We start from the raw sequence: 26,869 nt of genomic DNA, 5'->3' as shown, positions 1-26,869 counted from the left end.
GTTTCAGTGGAAGTGGGGAATAATCCTTGCCAACTATACCAAGAAGAATAGGGAATAGGGAAAAATTGTTATATTATATGCTGTTACTGTTAGCTATAGTTGTTAACTATTATGCTTAGTATTTTTTTTTGTTGAGCATTCTTCCCCAGCACTGAAATGCACTGGCTAGAAGAGCAGTTTGTGCTCATGTAGCCACTAAAGAGTTTCAACTCTGCTGGTGTAAATACATCTTAACTCAAAAGTTAAGTTTGCCTGGGGTTCAGTCTGTTTATTTGATTCCTCACAGAAACTCTGTTTCCTATAAAAATAATAGTTTATGATTGATAATAGATGGTAGGTGTATCAGTTGGCTTCATCACTGTCAATGAGTGGATAGGGAGGCAACCACATACAGTGTTTTTTCTGCCTAACATGCCTGTGATTACTACTTCATACATCTGTACAAGTGACAGATAACTCTGTGCCATTCCAGCTGGACATAAGCACAAATTCACTTTGATCCTGGAGCATTTATTGGACAGAAACCTGACAAGATTTTTGGAAGAATGTGGTGCTTGCACAGCATAATTGTAAAAAAGCTAGGCAACATTTTTTAGGCAATACAGAGTTGTGGACACCCTTTAAAGTGAAAACAAAAGCTGACATTTTAATTTGATGAAGGATAAAAGAGGAACCGTGAAAGCACTCAAGGAGATGTGTGAGAATAATAAGCACGAAAATGTAATCATATTTTAATTACTTCAGAGCCATACTAGCCATACCTTCTAAAAGAACTCAGAGATGTGCAAACAGCAGAGCAAATTCAGGAGCTTTGGTGAATATACTTACTGAGTAGATAAAGGTGAATGTTTGAAATGGCATCAGAAAAAAATCCGAGATAAAAACTGTTATAATGATCAATTGAAAAGGCAAATTTATCAAAATGTGAAAAGATTTTTTTTCCATGACCAAAATACGGTCCACAGCCAAAGAGACAGCATCGAGCCTGGGATCGGTGCTGGGTGGACCAAGATCTGACCTCTGTCGCATCAGACCTCCTTCTATTCATGAGTGCTGCTTCTTGCAGAGCTGTTTTATTGTTTTTTATGCCTGAGGCAGAGGAGTCCCAATTTCTTTTGTAACTCTGTATATGCAAGACAGTTCTTTTCACTGTGCAGAGCTGGACAATCACTGTTTCCTGAGCAGTAGCCGTTGTTGATGCGTCAGGGGAAGTCGCGTATTCAGATGTATTTTTCTGGCTGGGCTGCTTGCGGTCAGAGGCTCGTTTGGATTTCACATCTTATGAAATACATTCTCTCTATAAGCATGAATTATCTCATAGCATATATTACAATAACCATTGCACATCTAATCAAGGATTAAAGGAAGGAATTTTTAACAGTTCATAAGCATTTTCTTTTATTTCAAATAACTTCTTCCTGGTTAACTTTTTAGTAACCCTGTTTTGTGAAAATTTATTTTTAATTTATGTTGAACAACTATGAAGGCTTTTCAGACATCTCATTTGTGAAGTCTTGGCTAACATCCTAAAAACTGGCTAAGTACTGCCAGCATCAGAAAACTTTCAGTTCAGAAAAACTGTCCCAGCCTTCTAAAGATACAGTCTTGTACTTTGGATTTTTCATTATCTGGAAGAACATTTATTTGTTTGCTCAGGGAAGTTGGAATTTTGAGCACTGACATTAGGTAAAGCTGAACATTCCTTTTTTTAAGAAAGTGGCATGAGTCCAAGAAAGGTCATTCACCAGTTTCTCCAGAGAAATTACAGGGCTCATGTTGCCAGATTTGCAAATGAACTGAATGTTTTGTGTAAATGCACAGAGTCTTACAGATGGGTGTGATGAGGCACACCTATTACGTGTATTCCCTCTGATCTCTGCTGTCACACTGTCCCTATCTTAAGAGAAGTAGGGCCAATTCATGAATTTATTTTAAAGAAAATATTTGCATTGCTATTATCTACTGTTATCACTAACACTGGCTTAAGACATTAAAGCCTTAGGCACTGAAAGTGTTTTAACAGTAGTTACAAAACTCTGCAAAGTTTTTTGTTGAATTACCATTAATATTAAAAGTTATGTTTTGAAAAAATACAGCAATCATGGAGGTCACAAAATAAGAATCTAGAGAGAATTAAGCATCATGCATTCACATCAAAGACAAGAAACAATATGACATATTTTTTTAATGCTATTCAGTAATAGTTGCCTCCTCGAGCCAGGTCTCATAAGCTCTTGGAGGTCTATCACTCACCCAAGATAGCTCAGCTACCTTTGGAGGCATAAAATCAGCAGGATGGCTTTTATTGCAGTGTTGGAAAAAAATGGTTTAATAAAAGACAAAATAACAAGGAGAGAAAAACCGAGCCAGATGCAAGAGGTTCTTGCCCCTGGTAAAACACCTCACAAAAGCAATTAGTTTCTTTGTTCTCTTCTTTTTCTAGTAAATTCCCCAGGCAAGACTTTTTGGCTCCTGTCCAACTGGCTATCCTTAAGTTTGAGGTGAAGTCCCCAAGGTCCTATGAGGTGGCTTTTTCACCTAATAGAGGAGAGAAACTTGTGGGCTTCTTTCCTTTTTGAGGGGACAAAGGATAGTTTTGTCACTCTGTCAACAGGGAGCACATTCCTACACTATTCTATACTTGTTCAGTCATCTCTTATTATATAATAAGTCTACCTATAAATATCAATAGTGTTTGCCCCTCTATGTATTGTGAGGTAGCAGTCTGTACAAACAGAGCCTAAAGAGATGTGAGTACTTAGTGGGGGAAGAATGAAACTAGAGGTAGCCAATGCCATTACAGCAATAAGGGGAAGGCTTTTGTGATGATAACTTAGCAAGTTTCTGGCAGCTGGAGTACAATATTTGGTCATCTGGGAAGATGCAAGTACAACATGATGTACAGAAATGTTCAGTGGTAAAATGCAGGAACAGCAGGAGAGAGATGAATGATGTTGATGATGAGTAAGAGATTAGATAGAATGGAAGAGAAGCAGAAAGTATATTAAAAATAAGATTAAAACTCATTGATTTAGAATATTCAGAATACTTTTAGATTAGTGATGCACATACCACAGAAGCAGAAGCAACCTCAAGTTGCTGTTTGAAATTCCCCAGTTTTCATTGCCGGCATTGTCATGGCAAAGAGAGAAATTGTCCACAAGTTAAATTCACTGTTAAGATACAATTTATTTACAAGGAAACGTGAACAAAAGTCATTACAACTTCCCTTCTTAAAGGCAAATGTATGAAAATTACCATAGCTGTAATTTGTATGTCATCAATACAAATGTACAAGTCTTACCTTTAAAATCAAAGCAAGACATTTATGGTCTAGAATGTATGCAGCTTATGCATTTAGGTCTCTATGACATGTGTGAGGCCATGCTTCATTCCTTGATATCAGTCCTCAGCTGTTACATAATATTCTGTTTGGTACTTTTTATGTTATGATTTGGGGGAAGAAAGAAAAAGCAAACAGGTAATTCACCTAGTTACCTAAAAAAGATCTGCTTGCTGACTATCTTCCAAAATTCCTTCAAGTCTTCCAAAGTCAAGTGACTTTTACACTGTGATATGTGGATTAATTACTCCCATTTTAGTACGTATCCTAGCAGTTAAGCTAGCCAAGTGGCTTCTATTTGTGAGTATTGATAATTATAGAATAATCACAGATGATTATGTTTTCTGTGATAATAATCACAGGCTGAGAATGTTTTCTAAGGTCATTATGCCCTCCCACAGTCCTCTCGTTTCTTGATTCCGTTATTTTCAGGAAAATAAACAGCCCAAGACAGAAATTATGAGTTGTTCTATTTTTTTCTTTGAATTTGTGAGAGGGACTGGACACAGTAGCTATTGAATAATTCTCATAGAATTGGCAAATATGTTTCTTATTTTATAAATGAGTGACATATTTAACTATGCAGAATAGCCAATGTAAAATGTGTATGCATGCATTTAATGGGGCTTTATGGCTTTTGGCATTAATTTTCAAACTTACTCATTTTCTTTTCTCACAATCTGCTTATTGTTCACAATATACAAGCTAACTTCATGGGTTCATATTTTAATTTGTAAAAGCTAAATTTAGCAAGAGGTAACTGTCTTCAGACTTTTTTATTTCCATGATTGCTTAGTATTCTGAACATCATTGTTAACTGGTAAAGAGGTGCTATATTTTTTCTTGGAATTCAAACTAATACTAGGAATGTGTGAAAAACTTCACTTATAAATAATTCTCACTGAAATCTGACAAGCTGTATTTGAATGGAAGTAGATCTTATATTTATTTCCACTCTAGAGTAAAACCATCAAGTTTCTTTGTCAAGTGAAAATAATTTTAATTGTGAATGGAATGCAATTTACAGTATTTCACAGAGGAAAAAGTCCAAATGACAAGTTGTCCCTCTGCCCTAAAGGCCTGAGAGATGTTAATTTAAGGGATTGACCATAAATTATCAAAAGAAATGCTAAATTCAAGTGTGGGTTTTAGGTATTGATTTGTAGTTAACAACCTTAAATTCTGGGTTTATTTTGTTTTACGCATGAAGAAAAACGTTGAGATTAGCTACTAAAATAATTGTACTTATAATTTTGAAAATAATATGGGAAATGAGAGCTGTATGAAATAAATATTTTTAAAACTGTCATTGCCATTGCAATCTCTATGAATAGTTTTGATTGGGGTTTTTTATCCTTTCCATTTTGTATATTTCTGGTTCATTTTGTTATATGCTCTTCTCAGATCCATGAAGGATTTATAAAGTTTTAAGAGAGGGGAGATTATTCTTAGATATAAATACCAATGCTTTTGCTAATTCCAGACAGCAAGAAGCATTGTTTGGCTGGTGCTTGATTTTATAGGACTGAAGTTTTTACAAGCCTTTTGTTTTGACAAATGATATGCATATCAGTGAGACTTCCACATCTTGGGATTTCTGCATAGTTTTGTCTGTAGCATGTAGTTCTTCTTTTCACGTGAAATACCTTATGAAAGTCACAAAGCAGACATCTAGCTGTAACAGTGGTTCCCAACTCTGCCTTATGAAAAGGACTCTGCCTTATGGAATCAAGTCTTGTGTCCCAAATGAAATGCTTCAGGACATGGCATTTTCAGATTTCCACAGTAACTGATTGCTTATCTAGACTCTTTTAGATAGGGGTCCTTGACACCTTTAAAAAGCAGTTTCTGTGTGTTCATCACTAAATTGACTGCATGCAACTGATTTATTCATGTGCAGAGGCTCTCTGTATCATATGCACAATATGATGAGTGAGTTCAATAAATCACATTTTAAGCATGCACAAATTACTGCTTAAATACAATTTAACTCTCTGAGACTCCAACAGAATTTAACACTTGACCAAAAAAACCAAAAGCTCTGCAAAAGTCTATAACTGGTAAGACAGACAACATCGTGAATGTTAAAATGGTCTCAGGAAAGGAAAGTACATTTTTACACCTTAAGTATATTTTACGTCTAGGTTTTCTAGAGCCCAACAGCTATCAGAGTGTAGGGTGAATTTTGGGGATGAAAAAGAAAAGGAGAGATGTTTAAGCTATCATATAAGTTTAGTCATGGGTATAAGGTGCTGGCAGCCAGCGAAGGTTCACAGGTAAAATCAGAAAGGGCAAGAGCAGACAAATATGCAAAGAAAGCAGAGAGAAAGTGAGATGAAGGTAAGAGCAGTATAGTGAGGGAGGTTTGGAAAGATGATTTTCCTGTGGAAAACGCCTTGGAAGATGATAGTAGAAATTTCAAAGTAGGAGAGCTGAAGGTTCTGGTATGCATCCTGGAGAGAGAAAAGTTTGTAATTTGATATGCGTCTCTCTAGAAAAACAGGTGTGTGGAGCTGAAATACTGAGGCAAGAGGGTGGTGAGGGTCAAGCTTTTCATGCAGAAGAAGTGGATCTCTGGATCTAAGAAGGATGGTGATTTCATTGAATGGTCTTAGTTTGGGGAAGGAGCTGGATATTTTGGGAACTTGAGTTTCAGTGGAGAGCTTGAGACTGAGAGCTTGGGACATGAGATGAGAAGTTAATGGGACATGCTTGCTGTCATTCACGCAGAATAAGTGCTGCTCTCTCATAAACCTTTCTAGCAATATATGATTTTTCTTTCTTGGAAATACAAATCTCACAGCTCATCTTAACTAGCAGATCTTGCAATTTACCTATTATGTTAGCATAATCAGAATATAATGTCTCTTGATGTGCGTATGGGAGAAAGCTGGCATTTATGCAAGACGTTTGGGATGATACCTCATTTGTCAAAGCATGAAAGCAACATAAAAACACCTGTATTCTTGAAAAATTATACAATACTTGGAAATTTTGTTCTTTTCCTCCATGCTGTCATCAAGTCTGCAGGTGACAACAAATTGGTAGACTCAGTGGTGGGGCTGCTATTCAGAGAGGACAAGACGTTGGAGAAATGCAGGTGCTGCATCAGACAAAGACCCTTTTTGCCAGGCACCTAAAAAGAAAAACAGCCCCAAGTAGGAGATGGAAAATACAGCGTAAAAGAGCACATTGCAAGTCAAACTGAGACCTTGTCAGAATGACATAGTGGTCTGTTTAGTTCAGAACATTCATATTTGATATACAGCTGGTAAAATTTATACTGATATTAAATTATTCACTTTACTAATGATAGTAAATATGAACTTGACAACTAACAGTTCTTTTGATCCGTGACCTAAAGGAAGCAACAGAATACATTTTCATCAGGCCTGCGGAGAACAGCAAAGTTGAGGACAGATTGATAGACTCAGCACAGGGCTACCATTCAAAGATACCTTGACAAGCTGTAGAAATATTCTGGAAGGACTCTGAAATTCAACAAGGACAAATGCTGAGACCGGCACCTGGGAAGGAAGAGCCCTTGGCAATGAGACAGGCTGAGCACTGAAAGCTTGGGGACAGATCTCTGGAAAGAGCCTGGGCATCCTGATGGAGAGCAAGCTGTGGTGAGCTGGAAGTGAGCCCTGGCAGTGAAGAATGCCAGCAGCATCCTGGGCTTTGTGAATAGGAGTATGATGTATGAAAACCTGTAGATGAAGCTTTTATCCCCTATTATTCAATGCACTACATCTAAAATCCTGCAGTTTTGCCTTCCTCCCTTGCACAGGGAAGACAGAAGTAGACTGGAGCCGGTTTAGCAGAGCGACCCAGATTTAGCTGGGATGCTCAGAGATCTGGAGAGCCTGACCTGGAAGGAGAGGCTGAAAGAACTGATTTCTTCAGTCAGGGAAAGGGTGGGCTTTGGGGAGGTTTTCCAGTCAGCCTTATCATACCTATAAGGAGACCACCAAGAGGACAGACCACCTGTTCACAGTGGTGTGTGGCAAGAGAATGAACATTAAGGCATTTGAAAACTTCAGATTGCAAGTAAGGAAAACACTCACTATGAGGACAGTCAGGTGGTGGAGCAGGTGTACACAGAGGCATTATGCATCTCCATAAGGCATAATATTCACTGTAGTGTGCTGAAAATTAGCTATTGCCATTTAAAAAAAGACATTTGGATAATACTGGGATTCATTTTTTTAAAACATTTAATGCACAGATATAGTAAAAAGGTAAGCTGGAATCATAACAAAATGTTATATCATTGTCTAGATTTGTAGTGATCCCACAACTTAAATTTTGCATATAATTTTAGATTACATCATCTCAGAGAAAAATAAAGGAGGATGAAGCATAATGGGGAAAGAATAGTCTGAAGTTTTGAAGCTTTTTCCATACAAAGGAAATTCAAAAATTCTTTTGTTAGGAAAGCGTATTAGAGAAAACAGAAACAAGAGATCTGTAAAATTATGAATGGGATAAAGATGTTGTAGGAAAGATTATTCACTGTCTCTCAGAGGCATTCTTGCATTAGCAATTATATCAGCTATAACAGAGCACAAAAATTGATGCTCTGAGGTCAGATGTCCACACTTGCATGTAAGGCAACTTGCAGTCCCGAAGGCTAAATGCCCATTAGTGGTTGAAGCATATTACTGGAACACTTCTGAGCTCTTAGAGGTCATCTTCTGTTTCTGGTGTTACCTGAAAGGAAAACAATTTATTTACTCCAAAACTACTCCACCAAGGGACATAAAGTACAGTAAATGGAGATCTGGTTCAAAAGCATACAGAGACACATGCAATGCTGCTTTAACACATTGTTCTGGAAACAGCTTCCAAAGATCTAGCGCACTAAGCTGCCAGGTACTGCAAGGGCACATATGGGAAGGTCTCAGTCTGTGCTTGCATTTTTTCTCACAGTTTTTCAATAGCTCTTCTCATCCACTGCAGAAAGAAGAGTCTGTGCCAAAATTATGTACTTTGGTATATCTGATAACCTCAGAACACTTGTTCATACATAATTTAATTTTACTTGAGCCCTTATAATGTAAATGTCATTGTAGCTTGCATATTATTCATTTGGGGACATTTTTAGAGTAAAATTTTCTATCTTATACCTTCTATTTTCAAGTTTAAAAAAAGTAGGCCAATTTACAAAAGTAGGAGGATATTTTAATTTTTTTGTAGTTTTATTTTCTATTTTGCTAGTACTTCAACAGAAGGTTGCAAAGTGCAACAGATGTGCGTACTGATACTTACTGAAAATCCTTTTTGGTTTGCACACTTTGGTGCATATAAAAGTGTGATTTGCACACAACATTGTTTTTGTTATCTAGTAACAGGTTCCCACTAACAGTCTGCCAGACTCTGCCAGCACTGTGCATGCATATTCATGTGATTTCAGTAGAAGTTCTTGTTCAGAGTATAGCAACACAGGCATATGCAAGAAAGTTAAATAAAATATATTTTTTCACAAATACATGCCATGCATCAATTATTTGGGGACTATATTATTTGGGGATTGAAATAATGTATGATAGGATTTTTTTTAAGAAGTAAAAAAATACATTAGAAGATGTTTGATGCTCCCTCAGGTCTGCTGTTTCATAATTCAAACCCCTACTCTATGTTCTGTTCAGTTTTTGAGGAGCTCTACGGCTCTCAGCTTTTATCTGCAGATGGTTAAGAAACAAGGTTTACTTCCACTCCAGCTGGAGATGCAAAAGGTATTTTTCTTGTCAGAATTTATTAAAGAATACAGACTGCATCATAAAAATTGCTCATTATGTGAAAATAGAGCAAAAATCCAGAGTACAACTGTCCTTTATCAAAACGGGACAGATTTTCTGCCTTGCACAACAGTTCCCAGTCTCTTTTTTGTGCCACAGCCTACTGTTTGACACAGCTGCACAGACTCTTCTCCAGCCTCATGCCTTGACGCAGGGAAGAGGTATGCTTCTACAGTACCTCTCTTGCTACATGGAGAATTCTGGGGGACAATGCAGGGGACAGACCTTTTGGCAGCTACACTCAGGCCATCTTGGAGACACAGGATTTTTACTTCCACTTGAATTGTTTGCATCTGTTATCAATGTACAAACAGTTATTTAAAATTAAATTTTAACCTGATATGCATTATATTAAATATAATGAACATCATATTAAAGCAAGCACAATTTATTAAGAATATTTATTTATTTTAATTTAACTTTGAAAAAGAATCTCAGATTCTAGTAAAAAGGAATTCAAGTGTGTATCAGCTGTTGGACTATCTATGTACAGGTCTGGATATTTTTGATTACTGAAGAGTTCAGATGAGTAGACTTAGGGAACCCATTTTAACTAATTACTGAAGAGATTCATTACGGTATATGGAGCATTTCACTTCTAGATCACTGAGTCAAACTCAGTGAAGCAAGGCACCAAAAGAGAGGTGTTTATAGATCTGGATAACATAAGCAGATATCATTACTTTATTGTGGTAAAGAATTCCAAATCCAAACAAACAAACATTTTATTTTCTAGACATGAACACAAAGTTCCTTTTTAAGGAACACAGTGTTACTTTTTAAATCCTTCAAAATCAATTCCAAAGATAGCTTCTTGTCGGACAAAGTGATGAAACTTATCAGTGAGGTGTGAGATTTCCTGCTTCTATTTGTCTCTTTGATAACTGGAGGGAGGAGTGTTAACTTTTTTTGCTAGTCAATCTGGTTCCTTTTAAAAAGATTTTTATCTCCTAGTCTGTTTTTCAGCAGGTTTTCGAAGGCGCTCAAATACTGTAACAAGGAGGCATTTCCCACATGCTGCTCACAGGATGGACTTTATGGACTTCGAGGATGATAGCCGTGGATGGCGGTTTGATATGGACTTGGTGATCATCTACATTTATTCAGTCAACTGGATAATAGGATTTATTGTTTTCTGTTTCCTTTGTTATTTCTTTTTCCCTCTTTAGGCTGTAGAAATAACGGTTAAGGAAAGTCTCAGTCATGTGAACAGAGAAATTGTGAATAGAAAAATATTGAAAAAAGGTGAAATGTTTGATACTGCATTTTTATAATTCAGAATTGGAATAGACTGCATCAAGCATGCTGTGAAGCTGTTCAATACTTCTCCTATATGTGACAAAGTACTTGCATTTGGTTACAAGTGTAATGTGAAATCCACATCATACTTCATTCAGTGGGAGTTTTGCCTTTGGGAAATTTTGATGGGAAAAGAATTTTACTCCTAAGTTATAAAATTATTACTCTGTAGAAGTAATCCCAGTTTTTAGGGGAGGTCTGTGTACTGCAAAAGAACATAATCTATAGAGACATTTAGGGGTTTGACTCCATGTTGACACACTTCACTCACTCATTGGTGCTTCAGTTCCTTATACATAAAAGCAAAAAAGATGCTTCCCATTTTCACTCAGATCTTTTAGAAGCAAAAGTGCTGTACTATGCATTATATAGACATTCATCAGAGCTATTTCAGTGCCATGATCCAAATCCTGGAAAATTTTGACAACTGATAAACTTGTCAGCATTCCACTGTAATAATTTGAGCCTATTAACCAAAAATTACACTGCAATGTGCTGCCAGTTCATCTTTTCAGAAAATAGCAATCAAAAGGAATCAACTAACAACCACAAGTTCTGCACAACAGGAGGACCATTTTGTGCAGATTTCCAGCACCATACCTTTTTTACCCATTCAGATGAGTCTGTTTGGATCCTGCAAGACTAATGGAGGGCAAGCAGCAGGCCTGCTGCCTATGATGCTGTGAGACACTGACCCAAATAAATACTGGAGACAGAAGCATTCTCCAGTGTAAGAAATCAGTAAATTATTAAATTGCTGTAAAACCTGAGGATACTTTTAAATATGGGCTCTCCAGGACTTTATGTCTCATGGGAAAGGACATAAGAGGGCACAGTATTTATTTGCACCTTTCTTGCGAAACTATTCTAAAGCACTTTATAGTTATTCTAAATACAGATTGATGAGTTACAGTACCAAACTGCAGCCAGTTCAACAATAATTCCAGACTTGCTGCTTTACACAGTATTTTCAAGTGAAAGTGAAAGAACATCTATTAAATTATAGTAAAAGATACTAGAAATGAAATGTGGGAATCAGGTGCTGAAGAATGGCACAAGGTAGTTTAGGGCTTTGCTTTTCAAGGAGGTACAAGGAAGTACAAGGAAGTTTTTTTTTCTAGTGGCATGACTCTTCAAAGTACTTTTATCTAGAAAAGCATGTGAGTGTAGGTATATTGTCCCTCTAGTATCAGAATTTGTGTGGGAAACCTGTGGTTTTTCAGTAGGTGGTGTACTCCCCTGTTCTAGCAGAGAACAAGGAGAAATATGGAATGTGCCATCTGCCAAATGTGATGGAATGAAATCAGAGCTTTATTAAGAATGATCTTATATTCCTTTACTGGAGCAGCTCCAGCACGGTCAGCCTCTTATAGGCTCTGAAGGGATCAGGACCATAAATTTTCACTTAATCTGAAAATCAGCAGTAAATCAACTACTAATATTTTGTTTTCTAACAGGCTGCATAAAACAATTTTTTCAGGAATTAATGAGTAGAATTAAAAATTACAAGTATAACTACACTGATTAGACTAAATAATCTGTCATCTTTTTAAATATATGCAAATTTAAAGAGATGTAAGAACTGAAATTCACCATCACACATACTTGTAGTTTTGACAAAAATACATTTTTGTAATAAGAATAATCCACTTAGTTACTTTGTCTCTTCCTAAAAGTGACTGGCTTTATTATTAGTGGCATTAAGCATAATGTTTTAAAAGCTTTAAGGCTGTAATAAAACATTTGGTGAAAGTATTTTAAAAACTAGGGGGTATAAGTCATAGGCTCCTGTTTGTCTCCATGTGTGGGTGTGTATGCTAAAATATTATCCATAAATTTAAACAGATCTCACATGTATGCCAGGACTGCCATTCTAACTGCAATTTTTGTTTGCCTCCCTAGACTTCTGAAATTACTGCTCATATGTCAGAAAAGGGAGGGACCAACTCCCTGTTAAGACAAAATTGCTTCTACCTTTTGATCTCAAAAAACCCAAAATAAAAAAATGTCATGAAAAATTACTTTTAGTGACATAGTCTAAAATTCCAGTAATAATGTAATTTAAATTGTTTTAACCAGGATGTCTGGTAAAGCAATATTCTTTAGTAAATATTCAAAAATATATTCAGACTTAAGAAATGTAATATAGAAGCTAACTAGTTATACAAGAAAAAGTTGCATCATGTTTAATAGCTTGTTACCATGGTTTTATTTGAAAAACAGCCACAAACAAGAGTAAAAATAAATCTAATATTGGCTTCTTTTGTACATTTTCAACAAGAATTGGTGACTGAGACATTTTTCTAAAGTCAGTAGAACTCACAATTTTGCAGGACATGTCTAATTGTTTAACTCTACTTTTCTTCAAGGCCTAAGCGATTTCTTGAGCAATACTGTTTTATTTTGTATGGGTTGTTATTAATTCCAGAGGAAGATTATTCATTAATTATTAAAAATGCACATTATGAAGACTACTCCAACTCTGAGAGATCGATCCTCCATAGGAAAACACCTGAGGTATAGAGTGGAGATGCACATTTTTGTCATATATTGGGGTTTTTTGAGATACATGCTTTTGTAAAAATACAGAAACAGTTTAAATGCTCAAATTTGGTTTTCCTTGAAGTCTGCTGTAAAATGCTGTTAATATTCTCTTGGAGCAAGAGCAGGTCCTTTGTAAGCTATTTTCTGGTTAAAATGATCCTGACCAGCAAGCTTGTATTTCTTAACCACCATAGTATTAAAATGTTTACAATAAAATTTGATTTGTTTTTAATATTTTGCAGTCACTTCACTAGATTTTGCTTGGTGGAATTAATTCTTTTCATTCATTGCATTCTGTGATATCTCTTTTGTTTCTGCTTGGGCAGCAGCAAAGGTTTGCTGATTTTTTCACTACTGGGATTAACTCTTTTATATTAGCAGCCTTTTATTTGTTTCAGTACTTTCCAGGTAGCTTTTGTCAGAAATCATCTGGGGGCATGGTCTGGATCTTAACATATTTTGCTAATGAAGAACTCTCAGTACTGGTGCTGTCAGTCAAGACCATTTAGCTGTTGAAGACAGCAGAAATCCAGGACAAGACTCAGGTATCACTTTTACAGGCAAAGGACCTTCATGCCTACTCAGAAGTGTGTGAGCTTTTTTGTCAAACAGTGGGTATGTTTATAGCTCTTCTACCTGCCAAAGGTTTAGTCATCTTGCTTCTCTCATGAGACAATTCTAAAAAAAAAAAAAAAAAAAAAAAAAATCCCAAAAAAAAGCTGCTCAGGGAGCAGCTGCTGTGAAGCACAACAGAGTCTCTCATGGCTTGTGCCTGCCTGCAGAAGCTCAGATCCAAGTTAAGCTTTTTCCAGTATTCTACATACACACCTCGTGTTTTTATCACATGCCTACAGCCTCACTTAGTGATACTGAGATGGAAAAGAAGGAAAAACCAGTGTGTTTTGTAATTTTTAGAGAAAATTATTGCTGATAACATGAAAGTCTGGGAGTAAGATTATCTGTTGTAGCTATCATCTGACAAGTAACTGTCTTCATGGTGTGTAGTATTGCTTTTGTGGATGTGTTTTCAGCATCTTTTGTTCTTTGCAATCCTGACAAAATTATAACTATGAGATGCACACTCTCCTCTGGTGAATTCCAGGTCACAGATGAACAGAAAAGGAAGACAGGACATCAAGAGCATCTGCTGATGTTCAGCCCCATACCCAGGCAGAGGCTGTGAGGAAAGACGGATTGCATTGCTGTGGATATGGACAAAGACACCAATCTATCCTTAGAGATGCCTTTTATTTACCAGGAAGTTCTAAGGCAGACAATAATAGTAAAAGGACTTAAAGATCACAGTTTTCTGTCTCAAACACAGTTACCACAGAAAGACTTTGACATGAGATAAGCACAGAAAGGAGTGACAGAATGACCTAACTCCAAGCCTGCAAGATCTAGCTAGCATATCCTGGATAATCCAGACAAAAATTCACACTGTGACAAAGTGTGTAAAGAAACTGCTGCTCATATGCTTATCACTGGTCAAACAAAGATCCTGATCAGCAGGTTATGGGACAACTGGCATCTGCAACCACCATGCCTCTGTGTATACCTGAAACTTGGGCTGTGAATTAAGGAATACATGAGGAATACATGTCTCATGAGGAATATATAAGACAAGACAAAGATGTTGTCTGAGTGTTATCTCAGGCCTAGGGGGAAGTAAATAAAACTGGGGTAGAAGAATGTATCAATGATAATGGCTGAATCTATGAGCCACGAAGAAAGCCAATTCACCAACTATGCTGAGGTCAGCTCAGGCTGGGTAAAATGCAATTCTGGCAGGCAGCCACCAACTCACAACCGAGAGGAAGACTGAGCATGGGACTAATTAGCATTAGAAGTGAGGGAATCTTTAACCAATAGATTAAGAGAACTGTGTAACCAATGACCATTAGCTCCTTTGCTTACAAAAATGTATATATAGTGAGAAGCTTTGAATGACCTCAGAACCCTACCACCCTGGCTTAAGAAGGAGCAAAAGGACACTTCTGGATCCATGGGTGGTGACTTCCTTCTGCTGTCTCTCTCTCTCACTTTCTTCTCTCTCTCTCTCTCTCCCTCTCTCTTTCACTCTCATTTTATTCATTTTATTGTTAAATAAAATCCATTTATTGTTAAATAAAATCCATATGGTTCCATTTGAATCTTAGTTCAGGCCAAGGCTTCTTTCAGTAATAGGATCCTTAACAAACTCTGAGGTGGATTTAAACTAGCTTGAAGAGGAAGCTCATAGTGCTGTGATTAGTGGCACAAAATCTTCCTGGAGGCAAGTAGCTAGTGGTGAATCCCAGAGAACAAACCTGGGTCCTGTCCTATTCATCATCTTTATTAATGACCTGGATTCTGGGGCAGAGAATACCCTCAGCAAGCTGCAGAGGACAAAATAGGAAGAAGTGGATAATACACCAGAGGGTTGTGCTGCTGTCCAGTGGAACTTTGACTGTCTGGAGAAATGGACTGACAGGAACATCATGCTGTTCAACAAGAGCAGTCTTGCACCTGGGAACAGCTCCCCCCATGCCTCAATACATGCAGGAAAGCAGCTGGAAAAGCAGCGCTATGCAAGAAAACCTGGGAGTTCTGGTAGACTTGAATATGAGCTAGCAGCGCATCCTTTTGTCAAGAAGGCTAATGGTGTCACAGAAGATGATACTGTCACTCTGCTCAGCAGAGAGGCCACCTCTGGGGGACTGGGTTCAGTTCGGGGCTGCTCTGTACAAAAGGGATACAGAGTTATTAGTGAGATGTCAGCAAAGGACCACTGAAATTACTAAGGGAATGAAGTCTCTCTCATATGAGTAATTCTGTGAAGTCCTCAAGCAAGAATTGACTGGTTGAGAACTAGAATAAGTAAATTCCTCAATAAGGGGTAAATAAAACAGAAATGTCTGAGAATAACATAATGTTTTTGCTTAAAACCAAAAGGCAGTACAATGCTGGAAAAACTTGGCCCACATTTTTATCCATTTCTGTACTTTTCTGTACATATCCATCTAGAATTAATTACAATTTTCTTTTCTTTCACTGTTATCTTGATTCAGTACAACTAGTCTCTCTTCTGTAACCAGTTCAATCTTTAAGGGGTTATTTTTCTTCCTACTGATTGAAATCTGTGATTGTTGCAGTTCTCTGCAGTACTCAGAAGAGAACTAAGGAAAGAATCACAGAAGGTTTAGTTATATTATTTCCATATTAGTCATCTTAGTGTCAGAAAGTGATATGCCAACTTTATATCTAAACTTATTATTTAAATCTTAAAGTCTAAAATCTGGTTTTTTTACAGGTAAGGGTTTGACTTCAAATTTCAAACAGTACTTCTAATTTTGTCTGCCTCAATTTGTCATTTCCAATAGGAGACCTTCCTTTTAAAGTGACCTGATGCAGAATTGAAGATCACATTTCTCCAAAATGGGTTCTTTAGGATTTCTTATGTTGGGATCTAAAGCCTTAAATATATGTATTTATGATGGATTTCAGCAGTGATCTAGATCCCAGCAGAATCAATAACAGTCATCATTGAAAAATCTAGTTTATCATATCTACCTGCAACTGGATTTGTGTCTCACAAACTTTTTGTGTTACTGTAACATGTATTTTGATCGCATTTCTGGACTTTTCAGAATTTTTTATGAAAACAAATTCAAATTTTACATTTACTTACATTTGATTACTCTATGACTGAAACTAAACTAAACCTCTAGAGTCATAAATGTATTAGGATTTCTTTGCAACTGTGATATAATCCTGGATAATAAATACTGTCTGTATTAGCTTAGTAAAATTACTTAGTTAAAAATAACTTAATAATAATCTATTTAATTTTATACCAAACATCTTCTTTGGTTGAAATATTTCTACATTCCTAATGAGGCACTAAAATGTAGACCTATTTGCAAGTATTTTCCACCATTATACTGTGTAAGTTTAATCATAAAATTTAATAATGTATAATTGAGGACATTAAACTTTTCACTTGATCATAATTTTTACAGGATTTTTTATTGTTAAAATAAGTTCCTTAAAGAAGACCAAGGTTATGTATAATTCTGTATTTGGTTTTACTAAAATTATTTTATTACAGACAAATCCTACATGACAAACTTCATCTCTGATGAACACTGCAGAAAATGTTCTGACTAAGCCGACAAATTTGATCAGAGGAACACTTCTGGACAAGTCATCAGACTGACACTGGGGGGAAAAAAAGCTCAGGGCTTGCTTCTCAAGGAAAGACTTTCATCATGGCAGACTTATGTGGGAGACCAAATGGATTTCCTTTGAGTGCTGTGCAGGGTACTCTCTAGTCTCCCCTGGAACTCTGGGGTCCTCAACTGAGAAGAAGTCCCATAACAAGTCCTCAGGAGTTATACAGAGCATCTGACGGCACACATTGATTTTCCTGTTCTGCTACATTAAAAGATTTCCCAATATTCCCAGGTTTCTTAAGGTGTTTAGATTCACCTATGACTGCTGGAATCTATCCAAAGAAGGCAAGATGATTTTTTTTTTTTGTACGGTGATTTTTCTTTCTGTCCTCTGGGGCTGCTCTTCTATTTCAATCAGTTGGTTTTGCTAAGCCATGACATACCACTCTCCCAAAATTCTGAACCTTTAACCAGGTGGGAGTCTTAATCTGACTTATTCCACAGCCTTTAATGAAAGTTGTGGCATATATAAATGGAAGGAAAATATAAATGCATGACAAAGAGGAACTGAACACCTTGTTGTACTAGATATAAGTAAAACCTCAAGATGTTTTCAAAGGAACTTCTGTGTCCCTGTAAAAAGATGCCAGGAGCCAGAGTATGGTTGTTTCTTGCAAGAAAGCAACCATGAAGGTGTAAAATAGCAGATAAGCAAAGGACAGCAAAGCAACTGCTTCCAGAGAGGTACTGGATATCAGTACTGGGTAGCAATGCCAGATACTGGATGAATGCCCTTCAGCCTGGCTTAGAAAACTCAAGATCAGTGTTAACAGCACAAGACTATTTTACTGGCCTAGAAAACAACTGACTGTTCCCTCAGTTCTGTTTGAGGCTGGTAGGAAAAGAAGAGTGGCTTATGAGCTGGTTTCTCATTGTGTCTGTGAAAATCAAACCCCTCAAGGTCTTGGATCAGCCTGCCTAGACCTGATCCTCTTAAGGGCTCTTTACCCATTGGTCCTTGGTCAGGAAAGTATGCTGCTTCATTCAGGATTTTTCATGATACATGGAAATGTTACTGAAAAGGCCCCACTGATTGCTCAAAATTTAAAATCTATCTGTTAGCACTTCCTGTAATATTGTAACAGCAGTCACTGTCCTGTGTGCCCTTATCTAACTAGTTTTTGAGTTTAAAAAATATTCTAGAACTCAATACTACAGATACCTCTCTGGTACTCAACAGCAATGCTGCCATCCCTCAGCCACATTTTTATTGTTCACTCTACTTTACAATGTAATGAAAGACTTCTTCAGCTTCTTGCCCTTGACATCTCAATACTAATTTACAAATTAAATACATTTGCTCCCAGGATTTCTAGATTGATGTTATACAAGTGATAGAAATCATTATGCTACTGTTTTAGTTAAGACTTATTTAAATTTATACTTTGGTTTTAGGGTGAGAAAACTGCAGTAATTGTATTCTGACTTTTCAGTAGATATCATTTTAACTCATTAATAATCTATTTCATTTTCCATCAAACATTTTCAACATTTAGTTGAAGTATTTCTACATTTCCATTAAATCATTAAAATGTAATCAGGCAATAACTTAAAAATACTCCATATGCAGTATTTTATCCTCAAACAAGACAATGAAGCAGAGAATATAAATGCCACCAATAAAAGGATCTTGATAGGTCATTTGATACTGATGAAAACATTAAAAATTAATTATTTCAAATCCTTTTTACTCTGTCATTCAAAAAAAGAGTATTAAAATGCTAGTCATGTAATATAGTCCACTGTTTCTGAGCTGGAGAATGAAATTCAGACTGTAGAGACAGGAAATCTCATGTAGCTTTACTGGATTAACTGTATAAAGTGAAGGATATTAGATATTGACAGAAAAAATTAGCTGATCATCCTGGAAAATTAAAATGGAAATGTAATACTTCAAAAAAATCCTATGTAATACCTACCTACCTAAAGTAACCCCTGGTTTGGGGTATAGTAACTCTTCATATAATCAGGCTGCTACCCAAGAAATATTGTTTACACTTACAATTGAAGTGTGAAAATAACTGAATTTCGCAAAAACCTGTCCTTAATCCGTGACATTTAAATCCTTGGGGAGATGCATGATTCCAGAATTCATTACCAGAGCAGAGCATGGCATCAAATGGTGTCTGCAAGACAACACGTTCCAATTAGAAACATATGAGGTAAGAATGTGTTTGCCTTGCAGATGGCTCTAGATGGCTAATGTATGCATTTCAGCTGTCAGAAGTTAAACTAGTTCTAAAATAATTTGAATTAAATTTCAGGGAAGGAAGAATATGCTAATTTTCTTTTACATCTTACCAAGCAGAAAACGTGTGTAAGAAGTTGATGTTACAGTCAAATTATATCCCTCTCTGATTCCATCTTATACATTTGGATTCCACCTTTTATCTTTTTTAAAACTTGGGAATTAAAAGAACATATAAGTTAATAAAACAGCTCTATGGTCACAGATTTGTCCAGTGCATATACTGCAATTTCACATGAACAGCAATTGCAAGACCTGCAAAATCATCTGATAGTTTTCTATTACACTCACCTAGGAATCAAGCCTCACAAACTAATTTTTATTTGTCAGGTAGATTATGATTTAAATTCCAAACTACAAAAACAACATAATGGTATTAAACTGTCAAGCCGTTCTACTATTTTATCTCTAATTCTGTAATGATAACAATAGCATAAATCAAGATACCATTCTCTTTCCCTGGCCATTATTCCTGAATTGTTTTATTTTCAGAGTAATTTGCAGGTCTGATTCTCATTATTTTTAATCTCTAAAAATAAGTTGTTCAGAACTTCCATTTTTCATGCAGAGTCTAGTAGAATGTTCAATGTGCAAATCACTTGGGGCTTCTCAGGTTAAAGGCACTCTTACAAACACTGGGGAATATACAAATGCAAGTATTACAGGGCTAATATAACAGATAAACACATTTTTTGGCAACAATAACTAAGCTATCTTATTACCATAATTTAAATCGAAGGGCAGCCATATTATATATGCATGACTTGTATAGATACTAACTAAATTCTTTATCTACTTAAAAAAAAACCACAATACACCCCTACCCCCCGGGTAGCATTTACTGCTTTACAGAAAGTTTAACATTAAAAGGCTTTCAGGAATGTCTGTGACCCATAGGCTGGAAGGACATTTCTGGAAGATTCCTCCTAGCTTCCACATACTGCTTAGATAAGTACCCTCATCAGGAAAAGGAGAAAATGTCTAAACCCTTAAATAGAGCAGAGAGCAAATTGCTTCAGGCAGCAAAATAAAAATCACAATGTTATTTAGTAAACGGGGTTTCTGGCTTTGGCACCAATTGAAAAGAAAGCTGAGTTTATTTCACATCTCAGCTTTTTTACAAAGACAAGTAAAGCAACCCAAGAACTATTACACAAAGTCAAGAAATATTTCCATTGTTAGTTAGCATCATCAGTAATCAGCAATGAGATCACAGCAATCATACTTTTTTATTCAAAAGGATGTTAGTATAGACTCTGTACAGTCTCTTTGAAAAACACTATCATAATCAGCATTACGTCAGAAAAACATTACAGCTGTTACATAGGATGAATACAAAAATTTTAATTTTATAAAAATTATATGGGCTTTAAACATTAATAATTGACAGGTTTCATTATCAGGTAACATTAATTAAAATGTAATAATGGTGTGAAATTTTTTTAAATCTTCAAAATGCAACAACAACTGTGGGTAATGTTCTTCCTGAAAGGCAAAGCAGTGAGTTGAACGACTGTGCAGTAAACAAGTCACAGTAAAAGTACAACATCAAGGACTTAAAAGAGAAAATAACAAATCTAGAAAAGAGAGTCTTCCAAACAGAAAAGGATGAAGTCCTGATTCAGCATTGAACATTGTCCATCAGCCCCTTCTTTTTAATGTACCATGACAGACAAATCTACTCTCTCACTAGGCCATTTTATGTACTGCTGCAACAGCCATACTGCACCTGAAATTGCTCTGCTTTTCCCACTTTTGGTGCAGGAATCCCCATGTGGACTAAAGCCAGCATAGCTGGCTGTGTGCTGTACCACTTGGCATTAGGAACCATATAGATGACAGGCAGCATGGTCAGGTGACAATGCAAACTGCCCATATGGTCTGCTCTGAGTGACTGTTTTAAAGTGGATATTGAGTGTCTGCATTGACCCAAATATTTTTTGTTTACTCAGAGGAATGAACAGTAATATAAAATTAATTAAGTCTGTACTTACCAAAGATCCTTGACACCTAACAGCCCTTAGAATAGCACTGTCTGTAATGGATAATAATGCATGCGTTAATCACAGATAACAGTAATCTTTTTCTGCAGTGTAGTGGCCAGAGTGCTTCAGGAAAATGGCTTAAACATATCCTCCTTCATTCAAAACTTGTCCACAGCAAGAAGATACTTTAGAAATACCATTAACATACCATGTTGTGAGTAGACTAGAGATCTCTGTACATGCTGAGTCTAATGCATAGGGTGGGCATGAGCATTTAGTGCCCAGGAGCTTTTCAAAGTTCAAAAATTGCTGATACACAGACTCAAAACAGTACATGTATTGTGCAAAGTGAACATGATGATTAATTAATTAATTAATTCATAGAGGAAAGTAAGTTGGAAAAGTACGACAAGAAGAAAGGAGAAAAAATTGTGAAAAAGAGTAATTTAATTTTCTCTGTCAGGAAAAGGAGCTTAAATATGATGTGGTGATAAGGAGGGAGCCAGTATGGAATTTAGACAGGGAGAATAAGGTGGCTTGTTCTGTATTCACGTATCAGGAAGAGAGCCCCAGCCCACTGTTCTCATGAGCTATTTAAAGGAATGTGTGGACTATGTTAGCTTTATCCAGGCTGTGAATAGAATGACTTGCTGCAAGAGGATCAATAGGGAAAAGAAGGCCACTTTTATGATCCATCAAAAGATGCTTGTGCTAGGAGTCGGTACAGCAGGGGGAAAAAAAAAAAAAGATGACATTTTTTCATTAGCTTTTCAAAGAGAAAAAAATGATAATTGAGGCATTCACATAGCAGTACAGAGATAAAGAGGCGCAGCCAATGAACCTAAGGGAAGGCAGCAAAAGAAAAGGTTTAGAGGGAAAATGAGGAGCTTCTGTTTCCCACTGAACCTTGAGACATCTACTTTAATCAGCAATTAATACATTATTACATTATCTAGAGCTCTCAATTGCAAAATCCTAATAGTTTTCTTTTGTAGCTTTGATCTGATTTCCTTCATGCTTCCTAAAAATAAAGCCATCTGCTGCCAAAAGAAGTTTTGAAATATTTACAGATATGTGTGGTCTTGTTCACAAGGGTCCCAGGATGAGGGAAGAGACGAGAAAGTTGACTCCATGTTTCAGAAGGCTTGATTTATTATTATATGATAGATAATATATTAAAACTACACTAAAAGAATAGAGGAAAGGATCTCACTACAAGGCTAAGCTAAGAATAGAAAAGGAATGAATAACAAAGGTCTTCTCCCAGACCGAGACCGGCCAGACAGGTGAACTGTGATTGGCTCTTAATTGGAAACAGCCTGATGAGGCCAATCACAGATTTCCCCTGTTGCATTCCACAGCAGCACATAAGAATTGTTTACAGTTTGTTCCTGAGGCCTCTCAGTTTCTCAGGAGGGGAAAAATCCTAAGGAAAGGATTTTTCATAAAACATGTCGGTGACAGATATGAGTTTAAAATTACTTGACCAAAATTACAAATTGACAATTTTAGCTTATATGAATATAAGCTAAAATTAATAATGAATGTTTTGAGAACACCAAAAAGTCTGTCTCAAAGCATTCATTAGCTTATATGAATGCTTTGAGACAGACTTTTTGGTGTTTTCAAGCACCATTCATGTGACCATTCACTTGGCTTACATAATTTAGACCTGTGAAAATGGTTTCAGCTGTCTTTGCTTTTCACACCCTTCTTTGGATCAAACGTGTGTATGTAACACATACTTACCACAGAACATCAGGTAGAATATAGACTTCCCCATCCTGTTCTGGAAGAGATAAAAACACTTGCTATTGCTTCTATTACTAAGTGATTTCTCTGTCTCTCTGTACAGTGTACAGTACATTTTAAAACCATGCACCATATTCTGCATTTCCTTTCTAGAAAGCAAAACAATATCCTAAATAAGAGGCATCATTGCAGATTTGCAAGGTGAGACACAGCACTTTTTACATACTCTTTTGGGTACACGGAAAAATGATCAAGACACAAGGTAGCCAGTATTAGAACATGACATATAAACTGTTCATATAAGTTAAAAAATGGAGAGGACAAGGAATAATGCCTCATTTCTTGAAACTAAAGGTTTGTCTGTTGATACTGAAATCAGCCAGATAAAAATTTTCTAACAGAGTTTTGAGGATTAGAAAGCAGGCATTCTTTACTGCAGCCTAGTCACTCAGAAGATCCTTCCTCTAATTGAGTGTACCAAGTGTCAGGTGAAGAGTGCTTACCATACACATTGATTACAAATTCATTAGCTATGCCTGCTTATCTGATGTGTCTATATCACTTTATTCACATAGTTGCAGCCCTTATCGGAAGTCCCTCTATGGTTCTTTGGGAACTGTCTCCAATTCTGGGTGTCCTTTCAAGTGGCTGTTTGTCAACCCCCACTTCAGAGTGAGAACAATATAATTGTTTTTGTAAAAATCGCACTTTGTCAGCCTCGCAGAGCTGAGCTGGCATCCTGCTTGCATTTTGCATGGGTTCTGTTTGCCTGAGTTTCATTCTTTATCTATTTCTCCACAGCTGTGCTGTTCTACTGTGCTTATCAGAATAAAATGCTGTTCTGTTCTACTGCCTTTATCACTGTCTTTGAGTAAACTTATGATTTATGTGACTTATGGACAACTGAAAGGATTTCATTCATTGCCTTAAAGTGCCTTTATGTAAATTCCAAATTTTAGCTTTTGCATTTCAAACTTGGGAGTTTGTCTTGATAAAGGCATAGTTTATTCATATGAAAATAAGAAAAATTAATTTAAGTCTGTAAGATTTATGAATAGGGGGCAAAAGTCTCTCACAGAGAAGACTTTTAGGTATTGCAGTCATCTAAAGAATTTCTTAAATCAACGTTAATCCCTTCTTGTAAGTAAACAGTGCTTGGAAAGAAACAACTTCATTCAACCATTAATAAAAACATAAGAAATCCCTTTAGATCTGTATTTATGACTGTAAAGAATAAAATTGTAGGTGAGAATTTTTAGACCTCTCCAAGTGAGTTGGGCCTTAAAGTCCTCCTTAATCTCATGTATATCAGAGGTGAATGTGTTCTTCAAGAAACAGTAAGGTCATAGCTCCATTTGAAACCTTTTTTGGTATTGAAATTATTTTAAATTAATTCCAACTTTGTAACCAGGTACAATAAAATTCTGCCATTGGTGTCTGGAGGAGATGGAGATAGAGCAGTAAATCTTTGCTCTCTGAAGATATTTATAGATTTTTATTACAAGTTTTTGAGAGACAAAAAAAGAAATGAAGATAGATGGTGACAATGATATGATGTATCAGGAGACCTACCTCCTGCAAAAAAATTCTGCCACACATTCTTTATGAGGGTAAAGAGGCAAATTTTTCAGAAAGGTTTTGTTCCTTGAAAGTCTTATGTGCTGAATCCAAAGCCTCTGTATGCCTAATTCACATTCCTGCAAGGGGACTGGTATTTCAAAAGAGGGTTTAACCTCCTTGAGAGTCTTTTCTACCTCCTCCATTTCCATATCTCTTAAGAACACAACTCTACATGCATGCAGAGTGGTTGCCCCAAAATGATCAACTGTGAAAAGCCTGTGAAGCAGATTTTATCTGAGGAATTATTACCATTTTCTTACCATAGCAGCTCTGTGGACTTAGAGAGTCGAGTACTCAAAAGCTGTTACATATCTTTTCTGTCTTTTCTCAGCTACACTCTGTAAAAGTGTGTGAAGTTCCCATCGACTGGTGCCCAAATATTTTCTATTGTTTGTATTACATAGCTTTATTTGCTTTATTAAAATTATCAATATACTAGATGGTTAAAAGATGACCATAAAACCCAAGTCTCTTAGAGAAATAAATAGTCATACTCTCATATATGACAATTGTGTAAAAGTACACATTTAATTGCCTATTTCAAAGCTACTTTAAATTGTAAGGTTTTAAAAGCATTAGTAATAAAAGTATTAAATTTTTGATTTAGTATTTTTAAAATTTATTCCTTTGAAAAATAAGTTGAAATTGCTTGGAGCTACCTTCTTAAATAACTTCCAGATTGAACATGTACATTTTGGCTGCAAATAAGATAGACTGTGACTACAAATAGCTATACTTGATTTGAATATGCAAAAATAGTTCTTGCATGTGTGAACTTCACTCGAAGGAGTAGGAGAGTTTTAATACAATGTTATGTTTTTTAATCTTCTGGAGGATGAATATTATCAAACTAGAGGCACATATAGGAGTGTCAGGAAATCAACAAATTTTAAAACTGATGGAGAAAAAAAGGAAAGCATCAAATTATAATCCAATATATTGTCATGATTTATCACTCAATCATATTTTACTTGCTTCACAAGTAATAATAATAATAATAATAATAATAATAATAATAATAATAATAATAATAATAATAATAATAATAATAATAATAATAATCATAATAATAATAATAATAAACAACAACTAAATTAGCAAAATATTTCTTAATAACAGGTTGGTAGATGTTGCTCTCCTTCAAATGTTGGTAGTCCCTGATCTTTTACTGAGTCTCTTACTGTTCTATGTCCTAGTTCTCTATCTGGATGGAACTCAAATTCTATTCCTGCTACCTGAGGAAATGTGGAAGCTAAGAAGTTTTCCTATCCACAAATACTGGGTAGGAAAAAGGAATAAATCAAATTAATGAACCATTCAGAATGATAGTGTAAGAGACAGACTCAGAGCAAAAAAACCCTTTCACTTAAAATAAGACTAATCATCATACCTGCGCCAAACATTCAATATTATAAGGGTTTTTGAAGTAGTAGCAGTTACCTTTTTTGCCGGCAGTCTGTAACTGATTATCTGTGTTAAGACACTACCAAATGGAAGTTGTCTACATTTTTACATTCCTATTATTTAGTAATAATGTTAGAAATGTTTATTATAGGGAAGTAATAATCACACTTTGCAAAAGTGTAACACGAGTTTTGTTATATCATTGTCACCATTAAATTAAACTGTGTGAAATATTTTAAGTATCTAACAAAACTAATTTTGCTATACACAGGTCAAACAGACTAGATGATCACTTTACAGACTTTCCATCAAGACCTCAATATATTTAAAAAAACTTCCAACAGTTTTCTTCACTAGATTTCCAACTCTTAGCAGGGTATCTAAAAAAGCAAAGATATCAAAAAGAACATACATTGTAAAATCTTTGCCAGGTTATACTCAGTTTAAACAAAGGGTATGTACAAAATCAAAACAGATAATTATGAAATTTCTAGTAAGAATTTTCTTCCATAAATATCTGGCTAAATAATACATTATCTTGTTGAAAGATACCAAGTCAGCTGTGGTTTGAGGTTATCCTAAATGAGAGGCAATGTGTATTAAAAAGCCGTAGGAGTCAATACCACAAAGATGTATACACATACTTATGTGCTAAAAAG

General features: G+C 35.9%; 1 protein-coding gene and 1 long non-coding RNA gene across 2 annotated transcripts in view; one reads left to right on the top strand and one right to left on the bottom strand.

Moving 5' to 3' along the window:
- The window catches only part of RNF180 (ring finger protein 180), a 71,543-nt gene extending 59,993 nt beyond the window's left edge, over positions 1-11,550 (top strand). The window contains exon 8 of the mRNA XM_050986541.1: positions 10,111-11,550. Within this exon, the coding sequence (XP_050842498.1) occupies positions 10,111-10,313 (203 nt within the window). The 3' untranslated portion in view covers positions 10,314-11,550. The remainder of the gene's footprint in view (positions 1-10,110) is intronic.
- Positions 7,619-26,869, bottom strand: part of LOC127061012 (uncharacterized) — a 33,556-nt gene continuing 14,305 nt past the window's right edge. Inside the window, exons 3-5 of the long non-coding RNA XR_007780387.1 lie at positions 23,184-23,223; positions 21,444-21,484; positions 7,619-8,056 (exon numbers count right to left, since the gene is read on the bottom strand). This is a non-coding gene — a long non-coding RNA (uncharacterized LOC127061012). The remainder of the gene's footprint in view (positions 8,057-21,443; positions 21,485-23,183; positions 23,224-26,869) is intronic.

This window comes from Serinus canaria, chromosome Z (genome assembly GCF_022539315.1).
Source record: "Serinus canaria isolate serCan28SL12 chromosome Z, serCan2020, whole genome shotgun sequence".
Taxonomy (NCBI): Eukaryota; Metazoa; Chordata; class Aves; order Passeriformes; family Fringillidae; genus Serinus; species Serinus canaria.
Note: the sequence above shows the minus strand (reverse complement) of the source record. Positions and strands in the feature narration are given on the sequence as shown.